The sequence below is a fragment of the Hippopotamus amphibius genome, chromosome 10, assembly GCF_030028045.1.
Source record: "Hippopotamus amphibius kiboko isolate mHipAmp2 chromosome 10, mHipAmp2.hap2, whole genome shotgun sequence".
NCBI lineage: Eukaryota > Metazoa > Chordata > Mammalia > Artiodactyla > Hippopotamidae > Hippopotamus > Hippopotamus amphibius.
Window position 1 is genome coordinate 67,869,173 of NC_080195.1, and position 23,873 is coordinate 67,893,045.

Sequence of the window (23,873 nt, forward strand, 5' to 3'; positions counted from 1 at the left end):
GCCTCCAGCCGCCATCATGGCCGGGCAGCTCTCAGGGACGGGCACTCCTCTCCGCGGACCTCCTCCCTCCTGTCCTCTCGGTCTGTCACCCTACCGGCAACAATGTTTCTCACCCTGAACCAGTTCTCCGGTTCCCACGCTCCCGCTCCTGGACCCTCCGTTCAGCCGCGGATCGATGTCTCGGTCCGGGAACGCTGAGCTGCGCTGCGGACCCTCTGTATGTTTCTCGCTCCCTCCCATCTGCCACAGCTCCACTGCTTCACCCTCTTTAAGCCGTCATAGATGCCTCCCTACCGGCTATGTCGGGCTCCCCGCAGCCCTTTCTGGTGTCCGAGGCCGTCTGCTGGTGTTCAGCTGGTTCTCTGTGGGAATGACTGCGTCCTTCCGTGCATTCCCAATGCACCTGTGGAGAGGGATGCACTCCACGTCTCTCTACTTCGCCGCCATCTTTTCTCCTGGCCTGGGTCTCTTAATTTGCTGTCTAGGAAAGTCTGAAATGACTCTTATCTCCTCAATAGATTCCCTGTCTCGACCCACATGATCCCACCTGTAAGATTCGGAGACTGCTCAGCAGACTACAGCGTAAGAAAAGCCAAAACTAAGCATGGTGAAGAACCCTTGTGCACTGGCTCCCCTAGAGGAGGCCAACCATATAAAATTAAAAATCAAACCATGGTCAGACTTAGATGTGATCTGGGCTAGTGTAAAATTCCATGAGGCAGAAGTGATAAAAGAGACCCCAAAGAGGAATCTTCCAGTACTTGTGACACCTCTGGTCAGGAGCACTGCAGCTCATGATTCTAGATTATAGCAGGACAGGACCTGGTAGCAACTTATAGGAGCAGAAGCAGAGAAAAGTGCTCTACAGGCTGTCAGGAAAGTGGAGAACAAGTTAGGGATTAGAATTGAAGTCCAGTCATGAGAGGTGACAAATAGCAGGGAAGAGTGCAGCCTGATGGACACACAAATGTCCAGGGAGTTCCCAGAGATCCAGAAACAATGAATCTGAGAAGCAGCAAGACAAACTTAAGACCCTATCACCACGACCCTGACGGAGAAGGGGTCCCTATTACTGCCCGGTTCCTTGGCTCCAAACTCGACCTGTAGCAACATGTAGTTCAGCAGCCTTGAGCAGCAAAGACCCACACTTTCCCCAACATTCAAATGTCATTCTGTGGTCAAAAATCAAGTTCTTGTTTTCAGAGTGTAATGTTGGTGGTAGATAAACATTCTTTTCAGTGAAAACATTGGTAATATACAACACATTTACAGTAGGGTCTAGAGCTTTAAGTTTTTGAAAAAGAGGAAAACTTTGTGAATCTGGTCCTTCTACTTATTTATTTCATATTTATTAAACAGTTTGTTCTTCTCACTCATCTCATCCTATTAAGAGCACAAAGGCTGCTAAAGGAAACACAAATAGGAAATTGGGGGATGTGTTTGGAAAGGAGGAGCAACAGTCGTACTCCTCTACCTTGATGCTATGCTATTTGGGGAGGTGACTATGGTTTGATTATATATGTAAGGTCTTGGGGCTTCTCATTTCAGTTTTTGGAATCTCATTTACTATCTCATTTTATTTACAACACTCTAACATGGATACAGAAAGAATTGTTATTATCCCCATTTTAGAGAGATTAGGAAACTAACTTGGAGCAGAAGTGGTAAATGCAAATTTGTCTTCAAAAACTGAGGGCAGAGACCTATCTGTGCGCAAGTCCTTTCACGCAGTAGATGTTCAAAAATATTTGCTGAATGAATGGGTGACTAGATGATTTTTTTTTCCACTAAAGTACTATTTTAGGGCACAAATAGAATAAGGAAGAAAAGTGAAGTCACAACAGAGCTGGGGAATGAAGTTAATAATAGCTAACATTAATGGCATACTCTCTGTCAGTCATTTGAGAAGCACCTTACACTCATTTATCCCTTAGAACAACTTGCAAAGGTAAGTAGTAGTATTTTTCACATGGAACACATGAGGAAAACACAAAATATGTTTCAGAGCTGGGATTCAAATCCAGGTATGTTGACCCACAGCCTATGCTCTTAACCTCCCACCACACTATGCAGAACAAAATTAAGTCAGAAATCACAATAACAGCCAAGAATAGGTGCAATAGTAAGGAAATCAGGATAAGTGGAAGCTCTAATATCTACCAAGTGCCAGGCCTTTACATAGATTATCCCTAGTCCTCAAATTAACCCAAAAAGTTGGTATAAGAATCTTCACTTCGTACCTAAGGAAGCTGAAGTTCAAAGAAGCTAAATGACTTTCTCAAGGTCATACAGCTAATAAATGACAACTGATTCAAATCAGGTCTGTCTGATTCCAAAGCACAGGGTTTTCTTCTATATAGAATATTTCTAAAGACCAAATCTACACAATCTAGACCACAGAAATTTTCCATGTCCTGGAGCATTCTCTGTCCTTACGGAATATGGTACAGAGGAATTCAGGGATGTGGATGTCTTTGAAGAACCATCTTTTCTCAGTCTAGACCATTCATTTCCTTTCACTAAGCATATAAAATACTAAGCATGGATAATAAAGAGAAATGAGGGAGAAAGTACACACCTGAATTCAGGTCAGCTGAATTAGCCCTGGTGATCATAAACTATGGATAAGTGTAACCATTTGGGTCAAAATGCTATCTATATATAATAGAAGATTTTATAATAGAAGTGCGTTTCCAGCTCTAGACACTAGGCAGAATGGCTCCTTCTTTCTGTTTGGGGATATACAGGTAATTCCACATATCTATGGTGATCACTTTTCAGCTTTTTGGGATTGCTTTCAATCTGATTCCAGAGCAGTGGTTCTCAAACTTTAGCAAGCAGTAGAATCAACTGGAGGGCTTGCTAAATGGAAAATATGGGGCTCTACTCCCAGAGTTTCTGATTGAGTAGATCCAGTAGGTCCTGAGAAACTGCACTTCTAACAAGTTACTGTGTAAGACTGATGGTGAGGGCCAGGGCCTCATACATCCAGGACTAGGGTTCTACAGTTACTGTAAGTTTTCAATTTGTCTTTACTCCAAACCAATGCCAGCCATAATATGATATCCGCTCTCAGGAATGAACAACCTATTTTACAAGCAAGGTGCTCAATCCCTTGACTTCAAGTAAGGCCCCTAGGAAGCTCTACTGATTTGCAGAGCTTCTGCATTTCATAGTCAGTTCCACATTTTCTCTGTGCATAGAAAGCACAGATAAAGATGATATCTAAGATAAAAGTTCTTCACCTTTGCAATTTATGCATAGGTCCTCAAAACTCAATTTTGTCCTACATGGTTTAGATTCCTTGGGCTAGCCCTGTCTAATCAATATAATTTAGAAAGTTTCAACTAATCAATATTGTAGAACTTGTTCATTTTTCTGCCAATATAGGACAGAAATAAGGTTTTGCTCATGTTTTGCAAATGAGTTTTTTTAAAAAATTATTTTCATAGCTTCCCTGTGAGCCTTAGACTTTTATAGTTGTCAGAGCTCAGCTAGGGAAAGCTATAACTGACTGTTTCATTTGACAGTTTCTTTGGAACAATTATTTAATGTGAGCATTATTTAAATGTGAGAGGGGAATGAATATATCTTGGTGTGGTTTTACAATTTAGCCTCAACATCTTATCTTCCATCTACATTTAAAACAGCACATTATTCTTTGCTTCCTGCCTTCCATTTAGAGTCTGCACAGAGTTCAGATATTGGGGGAAGTCATTTAAACTGAAGAGCAAAAGATACACATTTTTCTTTCTTCAAATGGGATTAAGAGAATAATCTCTTTTTTTTTTTTGGACACTCAAATATCTTTGGCTGGGGTGGAGTGAGGGGGCCGTGGGGGGAGGGTCTCTCACCTCACAGCGTGTTCATTAGCGCTGCTTCCTGAGTCCTGCAGCTTCATCACATCCAGCAGCTGGGGTGGGCTGGAGAAGGGCTCGATGCGCAGGGCCTCGAATGCTTCATCTGCCAGGAAGGCTAGTCGCACAGTGACTGGGGCCTGAGGCCCTGCTGTCTGGCTGGTGAAGCCACACTCGCCCAACGTCTTGCCGCCGTCCAGAAGCTGGTCGTCCTTGTGCAGCCGCTGCTCGTCCAGAGGCACTTGAGGATGTCCTCGACGATGCGCTTCAGCTCGAACATGATACTCGACTCTTTGGCGTCCGTGAAGATGGTGGTCTTGTGGCGCCAGATGAGGAGAGACTCGTCCATAACAGCCGCTGCCTCTCGGCCTCCACGCTCTGGAGCTGCGGCGCTCCGCCCCGTTCCCCGCAGCCCGCTGGCCCCAGCATGCCCCGCGCCGCCAGGGCTCCCTGGTTCTCTTAACCTCATTTAAAGAAAGGAAAGTGTTGGTTTTAAACTGAGGCAAAATGCGATCCCGCTCAACCCTAAATTTAACAACTTAGGAAAAACCACACAGTTTTCAAGGCATTCTTTTCAAACCCTCTTGTTATGTATAAAGTTACTTTCACTGGTTGCCATTTTGAGGAAAGATCCTTTTTAGAGGAAGAATTTAACTCAAAGAGTTCATGAATTAGCGCAGGAAAGCTGCAAAGCTGCTAGTCTTTTTCCTCAAGACTGCAGGAATTCGGACCTTATAGCTTTACAGTGGAGTCTTGGCAACCCTTTCCAAGGGTTACTGAGTGGGGCATGGAGGGAATATGAAGAGTCTACAAAGCAATTGTCACTGTTCTGTTGTGGTGATGGAGTGAGGCGAAAATGCACAGAAAATGGTTGTTTACTTCAAAATATGAGTAGTGTTCAACTAAAGGGGATAATCTGGAGAATTTCTGTATCTGTTTCATGTACCATTTCTCTCAAGAATCAACAGGCAGTGGCATTATACTTATTCTGGAAATTGCCTTTGTGTACAAATAGCATTCATTACATGCAGATTTTCTCAGCTCTAAAGGACAAGGGGAAAACAGATTATTAGTAAAATAAAAAAAATAACGTTGATATGTATTTTTTTCCTCAGGGTAAGAGGGAAAATGTCTGGATGTTGTTTTCAAATATTCCAGCCATCAACTCCAGAAAGCATGGACAAACATGATTTTCATTGTTGACGTAATGAAGATGATGATGCTTTTCAGCATTTCCAGAGCATAAACTACGTTTCAGTGTGAGCCTGGCTGTGTGACCATAATGAATGCTAGTGATATGGGAAAAACAAATGCACAAGTGAAAAGCAATGTCAGATAGCTCATTCACTGCTGTCAATAGAATGCTGAGTTCCCCAGATCTGCTTAATGTCTGCCATTGTATAATCTTAAGTGTGTTGCAGACCATTTGCATGTTGAATAAAATGTTAGAACTCCTTTGGAATAAATAAAGCAATTGCATTTCTACCATCTCTTAGAAAGGTTTGGATTTTTGTTTTCTTCCTCTATGCTCATTAGATTAAGTACAAAGACTTTTTTTTCAGTAGATGAAATAAAATCGAGAATTGACTCAATTATCTCAATAATATAGACAAAACACTTTCCTCAACATTCAATTACCAGACCACTAAAATTACTTTCTGGTTTAATTATCTGGATACTTTGTCAAAAAAAAAAAAAAAAAAAAAGAAGAAGAAGTAGAAGAAGAAGAAAAAGAAAAAGAAAAAAGAAAATATGCTAGAGAGTAGTAGTATAAGAAGGCTAATATCAAAACCGATTATTTTCCCTAACTGACCATAGTTAATCTTTCTATCAGTTTCCTTTCTGTCTTCTTTCTGTGTAAGCTCATACAGTCTGCATTCTGCTTTTTTTTTCTCATGTTATAGCATAAGCATTTTCCATTTGGGTAAAGTTTTTTTTATAACTGATTTTAGTGTTTACATATCATTATATCACAGCAAAGTACCATAATACATCTAAGAATTCTGTATTTGGAAACATTTAAGTGCCATCTAATATTTTTTATTTAAAATAATAGTGATAAACATCCTTCTACATAAATCGATGTATCTAATGTCTTAAAACTGTGAGTAAATGATGACACGATTTGAGAAACAGTTTTAAGTCAGATCATCTGGTGATAGCTGGGCACATGGACACCTACAGGATATTTTCAAGACACCCGTGCTGGTAGTGTGACAATGTCACTAAGTTCTGGCTAGTGAAATAATGAAAGTCTCCTGTGGCAGCTTCCAGGAAATTTCCTTAAACAATTGGTGGTGTATGTGTGTCCTTTGCCTCTATCTTTGGAGCTTTCTCCATTATTTTGGACCATAGGGCAAGGGCTGCAGACCAGAGATGGTGGAGTGTGAAATAAGAGAAATTCTCATTATGGATTCATTGACAAACTGGAAAGAAAGCATTAAAGTTTTGATAAATCTTTTTGAGAGATAGTGAATCACCTTTCTTCTATATTGTGTTTTGAGAGTGAGGATGATGCAAAAACTACGTGTGATTTATTTTTATAGAATTTAAGAGAAATAACTGGGTTCAATTCTCTCTCAGTGGGCACTCTGCCTCATTCTCTGCCATCTCATTTTATGAACAACAAAATATATGTTAGCAAAACAATAGCTTTTAAAATAAAATCAGATCCAATCCCCAAGTGGTAAATAATTTCTAAAGTTATAAAACTACATACAAAGGGAGAAATAGCTTTAGGACCTTAAAACTTTGAGTCAGAGTTGGCTGAAATTGTTAAACCCAAACTCTCCCAGGATCTTCCAATATTAGTTGATTAACCAAACCAGCAGGATTATTCAGTAATGGATTCTGCTTTGGGCATTGCTAATTCAGCTGTGCTCCTGATGAAAACTAGCCTCAACATTTGGGCCAAGTTGCCTTTGACTAAACCTCCATGTAATGATGTCACTTCTCTTTTCAACATAGAAAATGAAAGGGAAAATTGAGGTAATTATGTTGGCAATTTAAGTAAAACAAAAAATATCCAGATACTTGAGGCAGAAGGGAATTTGAGGTTTGAACTATGCAGATAACAATCTGAGTTCTCAATTTCAGTTCACCAAGAATACAAAGCATTTTTTAAATGAAGTTTATTAAACAGAGATTTCCAAATATTATGTCTAGTACCCAAAACCGATTCTCTCCTTGCTATCTCAGCAAAAAGTGGTATTAATCAAGGCTATTTTAGTTCTCCTCTATTACTCAAATTTGTAAAGACTGATGCTTTTCATAAGCTATCAGGCAAGATATTCTCACAAACATGAAAGTATAATTTATATTTATCCAGTTTCCACTTCCTTTGAGCCTCTGGAGGAGACAAGTCACCATCATGAGGAACACGGGTAACAGCTACCAGAGATTTGCTTTTGTCTTCTACCAGTGAACTCATGCCCTCTGAGAAGCTGCCTCTCTTCCCAGGGTTCAGCACTTTCCTTGTTGCATTTGCCCCCTATTATCTTTGCTTTGCTCTTTTACATTCTTCACTGCTTCTGGCCTGTTGTCAGTGCTGATGACATCACTCACTCCATCCTTGGCTACCAGCACCCTCAATACCAACCCTGCAGGATGTAGGTGCAATCAGTACTTTGATGCCAGGCCTCCTCCCACCCTGTTTCTCCTGATAAGGGGGGACAATTCAGCATACTTTTCAAGCACATCACTGCCCACCCACTGATGGCCCTGTCTTTTCTCTACTTGATCCTTATTTTTCACTAATATAAAAGAGGACCCTCTGCTCACAAGTGCCTACCTCCAAATTAAATATTTCAAGGTAATTTCAGGTGAGATTATCAAATTTTATAATGTTTTTATTTATTCATTCATTTATGTGTCTGGATTCATTGGGATGTTTTATATTTTAGTAGTGTGACACATATTGATGGTCTGTTTGCAAGTTTACCAGCCTGTGGTAGTTCATTTTGTGTCAACTTGACTGGGCCAGCCATGGGTTGCCCAGACATTTGGTCAAGCATTATTCTGGGTGTGTTTGTAGGATGTTTCTGGATGAGACCTAACATTGGAATACATAAGTAAAGCAGATTTCCCACCCAAATGTGAGTGGGCCCCATTTATTCAGTTGAAAATCAGAATAGAATCCAAAACTCTAACTCGCCCATGACTAAGAGAAATTCCTCCCACCTGACTGTCTTTCTAACCGGGGCACTGGTTTAGTCCTTCCTTTGGACTAGAACTGAAACAAGAGCTCTCCTGGGGGCTTGAGCCTGCTGGCTTTCAGGCTGGAAACACATCACCAGCTCTCCTGGGTCTCCAGCTTGCCCACTGCAGATCTTGGGACTTGTCAGCCTCCATAATAATGAAACTCAATTCCTTAAAATAAATCTTTTTATATACATTCATCCTATTAGTTCTTTTTCTCTGGAGAACCCTAATACACCAGCTAATCCTGGTATTCGTTTTGTTTACTACCCAACATATATTTTTCTGAATTACACATTTGGATTGTTTTGTATTAAATGTCTCCTGCTTATAAATAATTGAGGAACTTCATTTTCAGAAGCAATTGATCTATGGTCAGCTTGCTATTTTCCTTATAAATATAAAATGAAAGCAAATGTGTGCTAGCCTAATAGCCCCCATTGCCTTGACAGAAGGCTCCCCATCCTGTTACAGTTCTCTCCTGCCAAGTGCTCTAAGAATCCTTCAAACTATGCCTCATGTGTGTTCACAAACAAATGTCTCCCATGTACTTCTTCTGCTGCTGTTTTCTCACTTCTAGACGTTCACTGCCTTACATTTCCCACAGCTAACAATGCCCTTTCATGGACCATCATGTCTGTGATGCCCCTAAAGCTAACTGCCAATGCTTGAGGACCCAGAGTAGTACTCACTTCTGTACGATTGGTTTCTCCCTGAGTGAGGAAGAGGATTTCTCCTCGATTGTATGTCATATTCCAAAACAAGGATGGCAGGCAGACCCTGACAGACAGTCATGAGAGACTATGCAACTCTGGGCAGAAGCTGAGCTCCTGTCTTTTCAGTTTTTACTTTCCCCTCAAAGTTTTAAAAATCATAATCTCAGCTTTAGTCAGAGCTCAAACTCAAGGTAAAGTACTTCTTTACCCTCCGCTGACCTCATGAATAAGCTCCCAACGCAGAGCTGCCAGAGCTGAGTGTGGAGGGCAGGCTTCACCTCACCTGGAGCCACTGCCCTTCCCTCCTGCATTAGGCAGCTTATTTTAAGTTTAATCTTTCTTAATGTTTGTGAAAGTAGAAACAGAATGTTGAGAGTAGGATGGTGACATCTTAAAAACAAAAAAATAAACAAAAAAGTCATTGTTTTAAAGATATTCATTCACAATTATTTTATTAAACGATCATCTTTTACATGTCATCACACCTTACCCCTGAAGTGCAAAAAACAGTTTGAGGTATTAAAACTGAAGGAACATTTGCACATATTTTGTAAGGTTTTCACACTATAGTAACTTGAATATTCAGTATAACTAAATACTACATATAATGGCAGGTTTATAAGAACAAAGCTATTGAAAGCAAACCTGGTTCATCTCATTATAGCTTTGGATTTCCCATTTATGATACAAAGGTGGCAAAAAATAATATGAGATTTAAGTTGTTTGCAAACTGATATGTCCATTATTCAGTTTTAGAAAATGGTGTATAGAATTTAATAGGTTAACAGCTGAAACAGTAACTATCCCCAACGCACAAAAATCAAACTGACAAATCAGTTTCAATGATATAATGTCCTATTCACACAATTTAATCCACGGATCAATGGCAATTCACTTAAGGTATCTGAAATAGATTTATCAAAATATTTCAATACTATCCGTGTACATGGAGGGTCATATAAGTAGCATGGTTCACATTTTTTTTTCTGTGAGATTTTCCCTTTTAAATGAGTAAATGAATTGCTAACACAGATGAAGTTCAGAATGATCACTTCAAAGTTATTTTGAAGTAACATGAGGAAGAGGAAATTGACTTTTTAAGTGTTAGACTTTGTTATATTGAAGAAATTATCTGGAGACTTTCCAAATCCCATTTCCCTCTGACTGTGTCTATACCTTGAAAGAGAAAGTTGAGGCAATTATATAGCTAATTAGCATAGTATAAATACTTTCTTCTGAACTATTCCAGCAAATTAGAGAAAAGGTATTTTTTTATTTGATGGGTAGATTTAATTATTAACTTCAGAACATAGGCACTTCATTTGAAACAAATCTAAAACTTCCATAGTGATTTCCATGTAGTATAGTAAAATTAAGTCGTGACTAATGGGTCACAAATGTTAAATAGCATTTAGTCTCTACAGCAGTTTCTACAATTAAAAACAGCACTTCTAGTAGCTGTATATGCTGGGTTCTGGTGTTTGTCATTGAATTGTTTTATTTGTTCCATTGTGTGGATAGACTGAACAAAGGGAAAATTGATTTTTTTTGTAAGAATATAGGCTTAAAACTTTGCTTTTTAAAATTTTTTGCAAAACTGATAAAAAATAAAATGCTTCTTGCAGTTTACCATTAGAGGATTGTCTTCCATGACAATCATGGCACCTTCAAGAAGACACCTGAAAAAATACGCCTCCTCCAGACTATATGTTTTGTCTACATAAGAAATTTGTAAGAAAAGGGAAATTTTTTTTCATGATGACTCCAACAAAGTTTTGAAAAACACATTTAACCTGTTTCCTCTTTGTTCCAGGAAGAAAAAGAAACCTAGGTTGTTAAAAACCCACACAGGAACACTGTGCTTGCGTGTGGGGACCATGTCCTTTCCCACAATTACTGTTTGTTTTCCCACGTAATGATTCCTGAATTAAGAATAATCTTTGCAGTTGTCACACTGCTGGAAGCACAGCTGCGGTAGCAGCTGAGCAGTTTACCTGGGAGCAGAGTGAACACGTGCTGATGTTCTCACTTGAGCCAGAAGGAGAAACCTGATTACAGCTTCTTCTATCAAATGAGTAACGATCTAGTGTCACTTAGTATCCTTTAAAGGTTAATGACTACTTTTACTGTTTGCTACACAAACGGATGCTCCCTCCAAGTTAGGATTCATTACCCAAGAGTTGGTTTTTATTTGAATGAATGCCATCAGACACGGAAATCAGCCAAAAACATAGGAGGTCATAGAGTGAGAAATTAAATCTCAAGTGTCCAAATTGGCCGGTCCAATTAAAACCTATCCCCAAGCGGCAATTATCTGGCATAAAACAAAAAGCAACTTTCATTTCAGGACCACATATGCAAATCTAAGTGCCATCGCAATGGGTTTTAATGTTTAGGGGGTAAAATGTAACAAATTTAATTTTTTCTGTGGCCACCTTTTGTCTCTAAAACCAATATCAAAAGAAAATTGAAATGAAATGAAAAATGATAGATCCCGTGAGATCTAAGTCCTGAAGGCTGTTTGCTTATTGCCAGCATACCCACAGGTGCCATACAAATAGGGCTGATCACAAACGTAGGTGACAAGAGCAATGTTATCAAAATTCTCTCACTACCGTCATGCTAACACACTACACTGAAATCTACCAAACCTACAGATATCAAATGCTGGCTGGCTTTCAATTCAGATGGAACACTGACTGCAGTCACACACTGTAGAGTCAGTGAAGCCTTCTCCAGAGAGCAGGGGCCTGTGACAGTCAGTCAAAGACTGGGTTTCGAATGCCATTCAACACCAAGCTGGTGGGTGCCTTCCTGTGTAGAAGGGCCAGTGAGCACAGGAGGAGGGAAAAGCACATGACTCCCAGAATGGCCATTCCTGATATCAGTGCACTGGTGACGGCATTCAGCTGGAAAGGAGGTTCATTTGGAGAACCTGCAAGTAATAAACACACACAGTGGGAAGGTCCAATATCAGATTTATCTCACCTTATCCCAGTTTATCCCTTCAAAGCATCTGTCATCAGTATCTTGCAAAATAACAGCATGAGACGATTATGCTACAATTTATTTGACTACTATTTAACTCAATACCCAAAGGATTGTATGGTTTAGAGTCCTGGTATCCCCTGGGCAGCCAAAAAAAGTCATCTATAAAATGCTATAAAAACTGACCAACAGATTGCGTATAAGTTCAGAAATCCTCTGTAAACTGTTATTTAAAGTATAACAAACGTTAAACCAGAGCTCATTATATTTAGTTGATTACAGTTTTGCAACTAATCACCAAAAAATACTTGTTTACTTTATTTTCAATATATGTTAATTATATCTTACCAAGCTGTGAATTGTTGGTTGGAGTCTCATCTGGGGGAAAGAAAAGAAAAAGAAAAACAATATTGTGTCTCCAAATATTTGCCAATGTCTATTATAATTTTATAATTACTTTTTACCTATATGTCCCCTCACCTTCACCCACAAGCTCCCTGGGAAAGACAATAATGAAAGTCCCCCTAAACTGTCTGTTAGCTCAGTTCCTGCTCCACGTGTCTGAGATTTCATCATCCATCTGTTCCTTCAAGCCCACACCCTGCCACTGCCCTGTGCATTTAAATATAATCACAAAACATACTGTGCTGTATTCTTTCCTGCTGACTTTGCATCCTCATCTTCTCTCCATCAGGTTAGTGGGGGCAGTAATTGTGAACAGCTATTACATTTTTTTAGAGGCCTATAACCTGCCATTTGTTGTTCTGTTATATAGAAATATTCATTATTTAGTGCCACTCTATTTTAAGTGATGCCAATTTGCCCATCATAATCTGCGAAAAAATCAAGTTCCAAGAAGATAAATTCACACGTAATAACTAAATGAAAGGAAAACATGACTCCTGAGCTTGAGTTTTAGTTTTATTTATTTGCATCTGTTAAGTGAAAGCCTGAAGCCATTGAGTTTTCACTTTCCTTTGACAAACATAATAGATCCAGTGAGTACATTCACTTGGTTTCCCAGTTTTTGTTTCCTATTTTGTGATCATATATCAATGAACCCTTGAACTTATACGAGTGGATTTTACATTTGTGTTTAAATATGTGGGTATATATATATGTCTGTGAGTGTTTGTTATTTGAACCATAAAATGGGTGCAGTTGGCTGTTTGATTCTGGAGTATAAATATTATTACAATTAATGTGTGTAATGCCATACAGTTTACAAAGTGCTGTCTCATATGTTATCACATTTAATTCTCATAATTGCCATATGGTTTAGATATTATTGCTACTCTTATTTTACAGATGATGAAACTTCCATCTGTCACAGCCTCCATGATAAAGTTAATATATGCTTAAATAAAAGCTCAGAGTACTTTTTTCTAAAATAATATAAACTAGCAAGTGCGGAAAATATTTTTAGAAGAAGAGGTAAATATCTCAGTCTACAAAACTCCAGGATTAGTATTTGAAACAATTGATGGGAGACCCTGGTGAGATATTTATAAAACATCTGATGCCATTTCTTTTCAGACATATGAGTCTTGGCAGAAATGATGGTTCAGCTGTTTAATCCTGAAGTATAATATTCAAAACAGAGAACTCATTCACAGGATTCTTTAGAATGATGCAATGTATTGCTATAGGGCAAAAAATAAAAAATACAAATTTTCTTTATAAGACATCCTTGAGAAAATCCTAACCTGCAACCAACATCATCCTACAAGGACAGTTGCTTCTCCTGGAAATAGACGGGATGCATGCACTGTGATTAATTCACCCAAAAGATTTGTGTGCCCCTTTCCCAAAACAGCCTGCCTCACTGGAACGTGGAAGAGACTATATAATGCTCTAAAGTTCCTTTTTAAAAGTTATTCTTTATTTATGAATTGCATTTATTTGCTCTTTAAAAAGAAAAAGGTTTATATTAAAGAATAGACAGCTTCCTCCTACATATCCCAAAGTAAGCAAAATTTCTATGACTGTATGCCCCCAACTATTTTCTGCAATTTCAGGTAAATAAAAGAAATCAGAATATCCCCTCCCCTCTTATATTACCGAAGTACTTCTGTAAGAACAACATCCTAGCTGTCACCCACAAGGACTTGGCTGTGGACAAAATCTCCATGTGGGAACAAAAATGCCACAAAAGCCACATCAGCTGCAGGTTCCAAGACTCTGATAAACTGAAAGCATCCTACCTTTGGTAGATGGCTGAAATCAGCATATATAATATTTAAATATTGCTTTGGAATTGTACTTGATACTGAGTAAGTTTAGAGAGAACAGATTTATCTGTTATCTGCTGCTTCTGGTATCCTGTAATGTTAGGATCATTGCAATTAAAAGAAAATCAAAGCACTGTGTAGAAAGGGGAGGTAGACATTCTCCAGGAGCTTTTTGTCACCATGCACTTCTGTTTTTCTCTCACACCAAGTTGGTCTTATAAACATCTATGCTAAAAGAAACGTTCTGGAATTTGAACAGATTGGAATTCTAAACTTGGTGAGCTCTTCAAAAAACATATAGCTAGCTGAGGACCCATAGGAAGAAAGTAATAGCAGCAATACCACAGCTGTTTAAAAGACAGAAGAAGCAGATAAATTGTCATTCTCTGCTTTTCTCTCATATAAGTAGCTGAAATAAATGGAAAAAGTTAACATCAGTGCAAAGATATATGCAGAATGAATATTTTTCCTTTCTTAGCACAAGCAAACTATTTTTCTTAAAGTCTTCAATTACCTATGTGGTAAAATGAATCACATATTTCAAGTTAAGAAACTCAGAACTTTTTACTCTCTACTGTGTCATGTTCATTAGCAGTTTATCTCTACCTTTGAACTCTAAGATCCCTGACGGCAAAGACTGTGGCCTGTTTATTTTATTCCCAGTTCCTAGCAGAGTGGCTGTCCCATGTAGGGGCTAAATAAATACACTAGAATGAATTATTCACTACCCATGAAACTCAATGACACTAGTTGAACAAGAGTTTGGCTTGGGCTTCTCCATAGGAATTGATGTAAAAAGAAAAAATTAGGTACTACTGTTTTCCAGTGATTATACCTTTAAATTTCCGTGATAAGCATTTCCCTACCAAATAGTTGTAGTGTTTCTGAGCTTAAAATAAAAACACTTCATGAATTTTGAGGATTTTGAATTTTGAGGATGTGAATATTTTCCTAAATCAACTAACAAAAAGATAAACAGTGTTAGGTAAAAATAACCAGAACAGAGTTGATTTCATTAAAACAAAACAAAACAGAAGTTCTGGGGTTTAACAGCTTATTAAACTTGACCCAAGCCAGATGTTTAGGGGAAGGAGTGGCTCAATGAACAAACAGAGCAAAAATTCCAAGTATCAGAGAGCTTTAAAGAGAGCAAATGAAGCCTGAAATTGGACTTGTCTATGAAAATCAGCCACAGGATCTACAGAGAAAAATTCTAGCTGAATTAAGGTAAAAATAAAGTGAAACTAAAGGAAGAAGGTAGCCCTTGTCATTAGGTCATTAAGCTGGACATTAAATTTACATAGAATTTGCCTATGAATGGATATAGCTTGATTTCTGAGTTGTGTTCATATGGAATGTAAAATAAAAATTTTTGCAAGGATATTACAGTATTATAATGAAACATTGCTACCCATGGTGCTCTTGGCAGTGAGGACCATATCCAAAAATAAGGACCATGCTACTGCTATTTATCAAAATTACAAGAAATACATCCACAGAGAGTGAGAGAGAAATGAAGGAAGGTTTAAACATGATCCTTTGGGGGCTTTACCTGTGGAGAGACCAAGGTGACAGTGCGTTGGGAAATAAATGTCATCTTTGAGGTGGAAACAAGTTGAAATTGGAAAGGAAGAAGTCCAGTCATGACATCAGAGGTATTGTTATCAAAGGCATTAGCTCTCTGAAGTTTTAGCACAGATACTTTGTTTGTTGTTTGTTTAATTTTGGGCCATGCTGCGCAGCATGTGGGATCTTAGTTTCCCGACTAGGGATTGAACCCGTAGCACAGATATTTTGGATGACTAGACATGACGTGGATGAAACCTATAAACCTGTATAGCTGGTTAGTTACAGTAAGATTAGAAACTGCTATGTGGTAATCTTTACTGGGATTTGGAGATCTTAATAATTTTGGTCTGTTTTAAAATTATATTACACTAGCAAATTATTTAAAATTTGTAATATTTAAATTTGATTTGGTCCACGTAAGAAGGAAACAAGGAAGTCAATAAGGAGGAAAATTCATCTACTCAACATGGACAGAGAGATGTCACTTTCAAGGTTCTTTTCTTACAGCAAACTGACTCCAGATATGCTCCATATAAATAAGAGTTGTTTTTTTATTGTGCCTACCCAAAAGCATTCCTAATTATTGGCAACCAGAGCTGAGTTTCCATGCAGTGTAATTCTATGAGCTATTTCTGACAGCTAGATAGAGATAAGAATGGGGCCTTTGACAAACCACAAACCAGTTATTTTCAAACAATTCAAAACATACCAAACCCTCAGGGAGTATGGACTAAGTTTGAAATTTTATATTTAATAAATATCTACATTATTAAAGGGCTTATTATGTTTTTTAATACTAATATGTCTACACAAACACAAAGGAGTGAATAATTAAAACAATCGTCTGGATTTTTCAGGCCCAAACGACTTTTTGCTTAATTACCTCTTTCAGACAAAACTTTCTTTTTATTGTGGGATAGGAGGCATGGCAGAAAAGGTAAAGATAATCTAATTGCAACATAATAATAGCCTATGGCTAATATAAAATAGAGAAAAATTATTAGCATATAGTCCAAATCAGAATTCTGCTTTCCTTTTTAGATAAATTTAGAACCATAGAATTAGAAAGAATCTAAAAGGCTATTTTTTCAAACCCTTTATTTTAAAAATAAACATTTGCCCAGAGAAGTGAAGTAAAATCCCAAGTCCCACAGCTTATTAGGACAAAAACTGGAACTAGAAACAGTTTTTCAGACTTCAGTGTCTGTTGCTTATAATGCATGTCTGTTGTATCCAACTGATTGTGGATGTTTCTGGGCTCACTCTCATGAAGCAGTATCCCTTTGGAGAGTATGTATGTGTATAGACATGCATGCACAAATATTTGTATACATGAGAATGTATTGTATAAACAATTGCGTCTATTAGATTCATGAGCACAAACGAGTGCACTGGTGGGGGCATTTACATACTATTACTATTCAGGATCCTGGGAGGAAGCAAAGAGTGTTCAAACTGGCAATTTAAGGCGATTTAATAGGACTATTTATAAAAATGGAAGGAATTCACAGGAGAAAGTCAAGTTACCTGGGCTATGGGTTAAAGGGAGGGTTTCCAGAACTGTGAGAGAGTAGTTGAATGGAGAGAGTTGTCTGGTGGGAGCTGTGTGGACTTCACACCCAGCCTCTGACAGCACCGCCTATTGGCCAAATCCAACCAGAAATTACGTGGAAAGACAGCCAGTGGATGCAGTTCAGAGACCCCTCTTCAAGGTCAGAGAGGGGCTGGGAAGGGCAGAGTAGATCCAAATGGGCAAAAGAAGCATATCCAGCACCGTATACTTTGGTGTGTGTGTGTGTGTGTGTGTGGTGTGTGTGTCTGTGTGTGTGAAGGGAAATGTGGTAAGCACAATATTGCCTTTCGTAAGTTGACTAAACAGGAAACTACCATGAAATGAAAGTTATCTAGCAGTTTATCTTGTCTCAGTTAGTGCTCTTTAAGAACCACTTTGAGTTCTCCTTAGAAGCCAAGGAACAAGCCATTTTGGAACCATCTATTACTACACACAAAAGGAGGAGTACTCTTACCACTCCGAGTAATGATGGGACCCGCAGAGAGGATGGCATTTCCAGAAGTGCTCTGGGGGCTTCTAGTGGTCTTCATCCCTGCATCTCGCCTTTCTCTGTGGCCGCAAGTCTAAGGAGTTAATGAAAATAAATGAAAGTCCACACCAGCCCAAAATTGTTTCTTTATGACCATTTGGGAAAGCAGATTCTTTTAGAAGAGATACCCCATGTTTACTTTTATTCATTTACTTCTGTGCATTTATTGAATTACTTTGCATATAACTGCTGCAGTGTTTCTTATCCCGGCTTGGGCCACGTTTCTTATTCCCTCCCATTGTAATTGTGCATTGCCTCATTAATTTACACAGCTCGATGGCTCTCCTGAAAAAGAGCTGTGTTTATCAAACTTTTCTACTTTTATTTCTCTCAAGGCTTTAATAAATCTTTCCCTGAAATGTTGGTCAGCACAGAGCCAAGGAAACGTGGACTCTCCATTTAACCCCAACTGATATAGCTACTTAGGACTAAAGCAATCAATGATTGTGAAGAAATGCATGAATTTGAGCACACATATAAACATATTAAAGCTATCTCAAATCAAAAAAAGTGACTGCGTTTTTCTCAGGTTAATATTGGTGTGACCCTAGGGGGTGTGTCAAAAATAGAATTTTTTTTTTCACTAGTAAATGGATTTATATTTTAGTGGCAGCTGTATGTAGTTCAGATCCACACCTTTCACAGCTTTTAATACCAGGGATTCCCGGGCCATCTGGTCCCAATCAACCTTTCTAGGGCCAACTCTGCCCCTACCGCAGGTTTTCCATCATCCTCTACTCTGCTCCATAGCCCTACTGAAGGACTGGACGTTCCCTGGTTACTCTGTTTCATGTTTCTTTGGTGTGGAGTGTTTCTGTCTTCAAAGTCACATCTCTTCCACCAAACCTCCCAGCCTTTCCTATTTCATCTCTCTCACAATGATGAATAATGCTTTTTACTATAACCCATATGTATGTCTGCCTTTGTACCGTAACATTTTGTCTTATTTTATTCCACGACTATCTCATGCTCCTAAAGGACAGCTAATTGAATTCAGAACTCATGCACGCATCTCTGTGTTCCTAGTATAATGCTTGGCACAAGAAAGGCATTCAATTGATCTTTGCTGGATGAATGAAAAAATTGTACTTCAAACTATTTGACATGATGCATATCCACATTCTATGTAGAAATTAGTTCCTAACACTTGATAACTTTCAGCTTAGATCAATTCAGCAGTTCAGAACAAAGTTGCTAAAAACATACTGGCATAAGGAAGGGGCAGTCATCAGCTCTGCAGAGCTTGGTAACACAGTGCAGGAAGACGGTGGACATTTTCTGATTCTTGTGTTTCACAAATCGGAACACTTCAAAGGAAAAGCGGCCCCGCTGGCTTCTGCCATTTTCAATGACAGTGGTCTGAGGATCTTTGTCACAGCTACATATTAGAGAATGTGAAAACAATATTACTGGAAAGTACGAATCCACCATGACTTGTAAGTTAATTTCTGCAATATTAAGAGTACCGCATTACATTGAGCTCACTAAATTATGCCGTTACAGATATTTGATAGGAAAATAAGCTAACTCAACAGATATGTAAGAGTGACCTAGATCATAAAATTTAAACAGATCAGTTTCTGATTACAATCTTACTGTCAAATTGTAGAGGAAATGTACTTTCATATGGTTCAAAAATCAAACCAGTATAAAGCATATACAGGAGAACGTCTTCCCCCACATCTCTGCCCTTGCGCATGCCCTCCCATGTCCACACACACAAACCCGCCAGAGGTGACCTCACATGTTACCGCAGCCTCTCAGGGCATATGCAAATAGAAGCAGAAGCAACAAGTTCTCAGTGTTTCCCCCCTCTTAAACAAATGATAGCACACTCTCTATATGGTTTTGTACCTTGCCTTTTCTAAATTTAACAATGTAACTTAGAGATCTTTCCATAGCAATGTTTAGAGAGCCTCCATCTTTTCCCACAGTTGTATACTATTTCATCATGCACACAATGACCCACAATCTCACTGTGCATAAATAACCACGGTGAATCTTTTGATGTGTTTCCTTGCAGTCTTTTATATCATATATTATATAAATGAGGTCAATGCTACAATCATATATGCTGACTCATTTCATATTGTAATACATTTAAATTTTAAAGAACCATATATTTCTAAAGATAGAAATATCAAGAGGACAGAAGGGGAAGAGACAAAATAGAACCACTTTTTTCTATTTTATAAATAACTTTATATTATTATAGTGCCTGTGTGAGCTCTCAACTTCTTGGTTCTCCATAATTGATCTACCCATTTCCTTACTGCTGAGCATGCAGTTGGTTCCCCTGCTTTACTATTTTAAATAGCACTGATAGACAAGAAAATCATAAACATTTTAGAATATGCTTCCCAATTCACAAACGTAGAATCAAAGGACATGAAATCTTTCAAGGCTTTTTGATATATACTGATATTGTTTCACAAAAATGTTAACCAAATTAACATTTCCAGCAGTAGGATATGTGTCAGTTTGATTATTCCCTCTGAGTAGCACCTTAACCTTGATTAGCCAATAAACCTTATTCTCTTTGTTTCCCATCATATTACACCCATCATGTGTCAATAAGCAGCAGTGATCAGAGCCAAGTGCATTTTATAAGCATGATTAGAAGCCATTGCTTGACTCTCAAGTCTGTTCTCCTGTCAGATAAAAATGCTGAAAAGGAACTGGGATGATTGAATGTTTTTATGATCAATGTCCTTTCTCCAAATGTAGATTACACTCATTCTTTCACTGTCTATTGGGGAATGAAGTTATTGGCTCTGATAAAAAAGAAGTGGTAGGCTGTATTACACTTTCACATTAAATACTGATAAATGAAGAAAAGCATTTTGGGGTCTAAATTATCTAGACCATTACTTTAATTTTACTCTCCTTTTGACATACCATGAGACAGTCTAGTTTTGGAAAAATAGACCCTCTCACTGCCTTTCTCTCATTGCCAATAATACCCTAACCATGCTTCTCCTAAGCCAGTGAAATTATTCCCACATGACCTAAACATGAATAAAACCTCTTTGATGGACCAAACTTACTTATAACTCTCATTCAACAACAGCCCTATCAACAGTTCATGTTGAAAACTGTTCTCCACTTTTTTGCTTCCAAATATACAAGGACTAAAAGTTCAAAATGTAAAACTTTAAATTTAAAAGCTACAAAAGTACCCTACAATAAATCTCTTTGACTTAGATTTTTCTATTTTAATTATCTACAATTGGGTTTTGCTATCAATACAAGATTTAGACACCTACCTAAGGAAGAGATCATATCGAATATCATCATTTGGGTTCCCTGATGGGGTCGTGTAGCAATATTCCATTAAGACATTCCATCTGCAGGAAGAGGTAAGAATAATCTAGAGTCAGAATCTCCTTTTGGATATTAGTTGCTAATCTAAGGGAAGTAGATATTGACACACATCTTACCCCAGGGAATATAGTTTTTTATTATTTGCAGAGACTTCTTGTTTATTAAAATGTTCTCCTAAACTCAAAGTGTTTAAAAGGCTGCAACAAACTGCCATCACACATCAAGAATAACATATAACCAAGAATAGAAATGCCAAGAGGACAAAAAGGGAGAAGGTAAAGTAGAACCAAATTTCTAGAGTATACTAATCTCTTCAGGATGTAAAGTTTAAGTAACAATACATAAGAAATCCAAAATAAACCATTCACATGTTACAATGTTTTTATTAGGGCAGAAATGGACTTTTACATTTCCTTTCAATTTTGATCATTCTGGATTTTCTAAGTATCAAATGAAATAATTGATTTTGTTATTTTGCAGAGATGTTTCTGGGGGTCATTTTATATAATTTTGTCCCAGATCCTTATGGAGAGAGTTCTCTTGTTTTTTAATAAACTTTTATTGAATAGTAACACACACATAGAAAAGTGTACAAATCATAAGTGTTCACAAAGTGACTGCATCTGATTAATCATCTTTCAGATGAAAGAAGTAGAACATTGTGGTATCCTAAAAGCTCCCCCCATGCCCTCTTCCAGTCATTACTCCTCCTTCTTTAAGGGAAGAAATGTTATTTTCCAATGAATGACATAAAGTGAGTGTCACCCTTTAAACCTTGTAATTTGTTATTTCTATTTATTAGCATTCCTAAATGGTGCGGCAATGACAATATTTTTTTTAAGTGCATGAGCGAAATTTATGATTCATAAGGCTTTAGGCAGCTAAAATGTTTTAACCAACAAAAGATAAGAGTTTGAAAATACCTGCCATCCAGATTAGTGGCTTGTACAGCTGCAAATACTTTGGTTTTCAAAGGTAATCCTATACTCGGGATAATTAACTGCTGACTGTAGGTCGAATCCTAATGATGAAAAAAATAAGCAATTAATCATCATTGCCTTCCCAACAACAGCACATTTACTTAAGACAATAATGTCCTATTAAAAAAAAGCAGGGGGTTGTGGGGAGGGAGAGGGAATCAACATAAATTTACAGAACAAACTCCAGAAAGGACCTAGTTAATCCTCCGGTTTTTGGCAGAACTGTTCTTAAATCATACCCAAGTAACAAATTCACTTCCATGCATAAATCTTCTTGTGTCCATAGTTTACCATTTGTGATGATTAATGTTCAGTGTATTTAAATTATATGCAATGATTACTAGTCAGAGGTTAGTATTTAGTTTATCTAATATTCAACACTCAATATTCAGTTTATTTAAATTCATATTCCATTTATTTAAATTATATTAGTGGCTAATATTCAGTTTATTTAAATTACATCTGTCTCAGTTTAAGCCATTTGCCATTGGAGTTGTAAGTCTTTACACTTTTAATAATCTCTCATTTACCCAAAGTCACTTATCTGGCAATTTGAAATTACCAAAATTTAATAAAAAACACAAGAAAAGAGACCAGTATGTTCTCTGAGTTGCCAAAATGCATGCCATGGAATTCCTGTACTAGATTACATGATGAGGAATTACAGAACGATGTCTTAGGACTTCATTTCTACATTTTACCTTTAATTTAGACCAATTCTGGAGAGCTTTTTTATATCACTCCCCAATCTACAGTAGATTAAAGCAGCAAATTAGAAATTGAGAAGTGATAGCTTTAATTTGATAGCAAAGAAAAACAGAAAAAAAAATTTAGAGTAAAGAAAAAATTTCTCAAAATCTAAGCTGTCAATCGCTTGGCATGGAAGCAAATTGTTTCCCCCAAATTTAGTAACTCTGAAGATAATGGCATTTTTCAGTAAATTGAAATTTTTAATGTTCATTATGAAATCTCAACATCATCAAGCAAAGGAAAAATACAGAGCATACTCTAAGAAGGTTGGGAAGAAAACAACAGATATTGAATTTTTTAAATTAAAACAATAATAATTTGGATACTTCACTTTTGAAAAAGTTGCAATCATGTGGAACATTTCATTCCCAAATAAAGCCTGATAAATGAGGAATTATATACTGTACTTATTTTCTGTATCACTGTGATAAATGATAATAACTCCTCTAACCATTTCTGATAGGTAGTATTTTTATTTAATTATCTTTCTGGCTCCCTTTTCCAACTTCTCCAAGTTATCCACACTTCATTAACCATACAGTTCTTTCATCTTGTACTTGCATTAATATTGTCGAGAATAATGCTTACTTATTTTTACAAGTATTATACTACAAAGTCATTTACAAATGATATGACAGCTGTGGTTTAATCATGAATTATCAAATTTTTTTCTCCTAAAATTCTTCTAAAAGGTAATCTTTTGATTTTATTTTGCATAGTTGCCTTTACTCCTGTTAGTACAATACTGTCGCTAAAATCAATTATATTTATTTCACATTTAAAAATAATTCATAATTACCATCACCCAGTTTTAGATTTACTCTGTTTCTTTCTCTGCTCAGAGGACACTGTTATTTAGGTGCAATTCAAATTCACAAAGTCATCCTCACTTTCAGTTTCCACAGAGGAGAAAACTGATCTATTTATACTATGCAAAAATAAGGTCACAGTTCAACTTGAAGTCACAGTCAATAAATGTCATTATTTTTTATAAGTAAAATTTTCCTAAGTACCTTTAGTGAATCCCAGAACACATAGAAATAAACAATTGCACTGAATCCAAATTGAGTACAACTTTTCCTTTCCAAATAACTAACCATGGAATAAGAGTAGTAGGTATGTAATAGAACTTTTCATCATTCCTAAGCATTGGAAATCA

At 37.4% G+C, this 23,873-nt stretch overlaps 1 protein-coding gene and 1 pseudogene across 1 annotated transcript in view; both read right to left on the reverse strand.

Annotated features, from left to right (window-relative positions):
- Positions 1 to 3,850: 3,850 nt before the first annotated feature.
- LOC130830593 (elongin-B-like) lies at positions 3,851 to 4,266 on the reverse strand (annotated as a pseudogene).
- Positions 4,267 to 11,529: 7,263 nt separating this feature from the next.
- The window catches only part of ZPLD1 (zona pellucida like domain containing 1), a 41,217-nt gene continuing 28,873 nt past the window's right edge, over positions 11,530 to 23,873 (reverse strand). The window contains exons 5-10 of the mRNA XM_057697819.1: positions 21,908 to 22,005; positions 20,927 to 21,007; positions 18,867 to 19,038; positions 17,586 to 17,694; positions 12,107 to 12,136; positions 11,530 to 11,705 (exon numbers count right to left, since the gene is read on the reverse strand). Of these exons, the coding sequence (XP_057553802.1) occupies positions 11,530 to 11,705; positions 12,107 to 12,136; positions 17,586 to 17,694; positions 18,867 to 19,038; positions 20,927 to 21,007; positions 21,908 to 22,005 (666 nt within the window). The remainder of the gene's footprint in view (positions 11,706 to 12,106; positions 12,137 to 17,585; positions 17,695 to 18,866; positions 19,039 to 20,926; positions 21,008 to 21,907; positions 22,006 to 23,873) is intronic.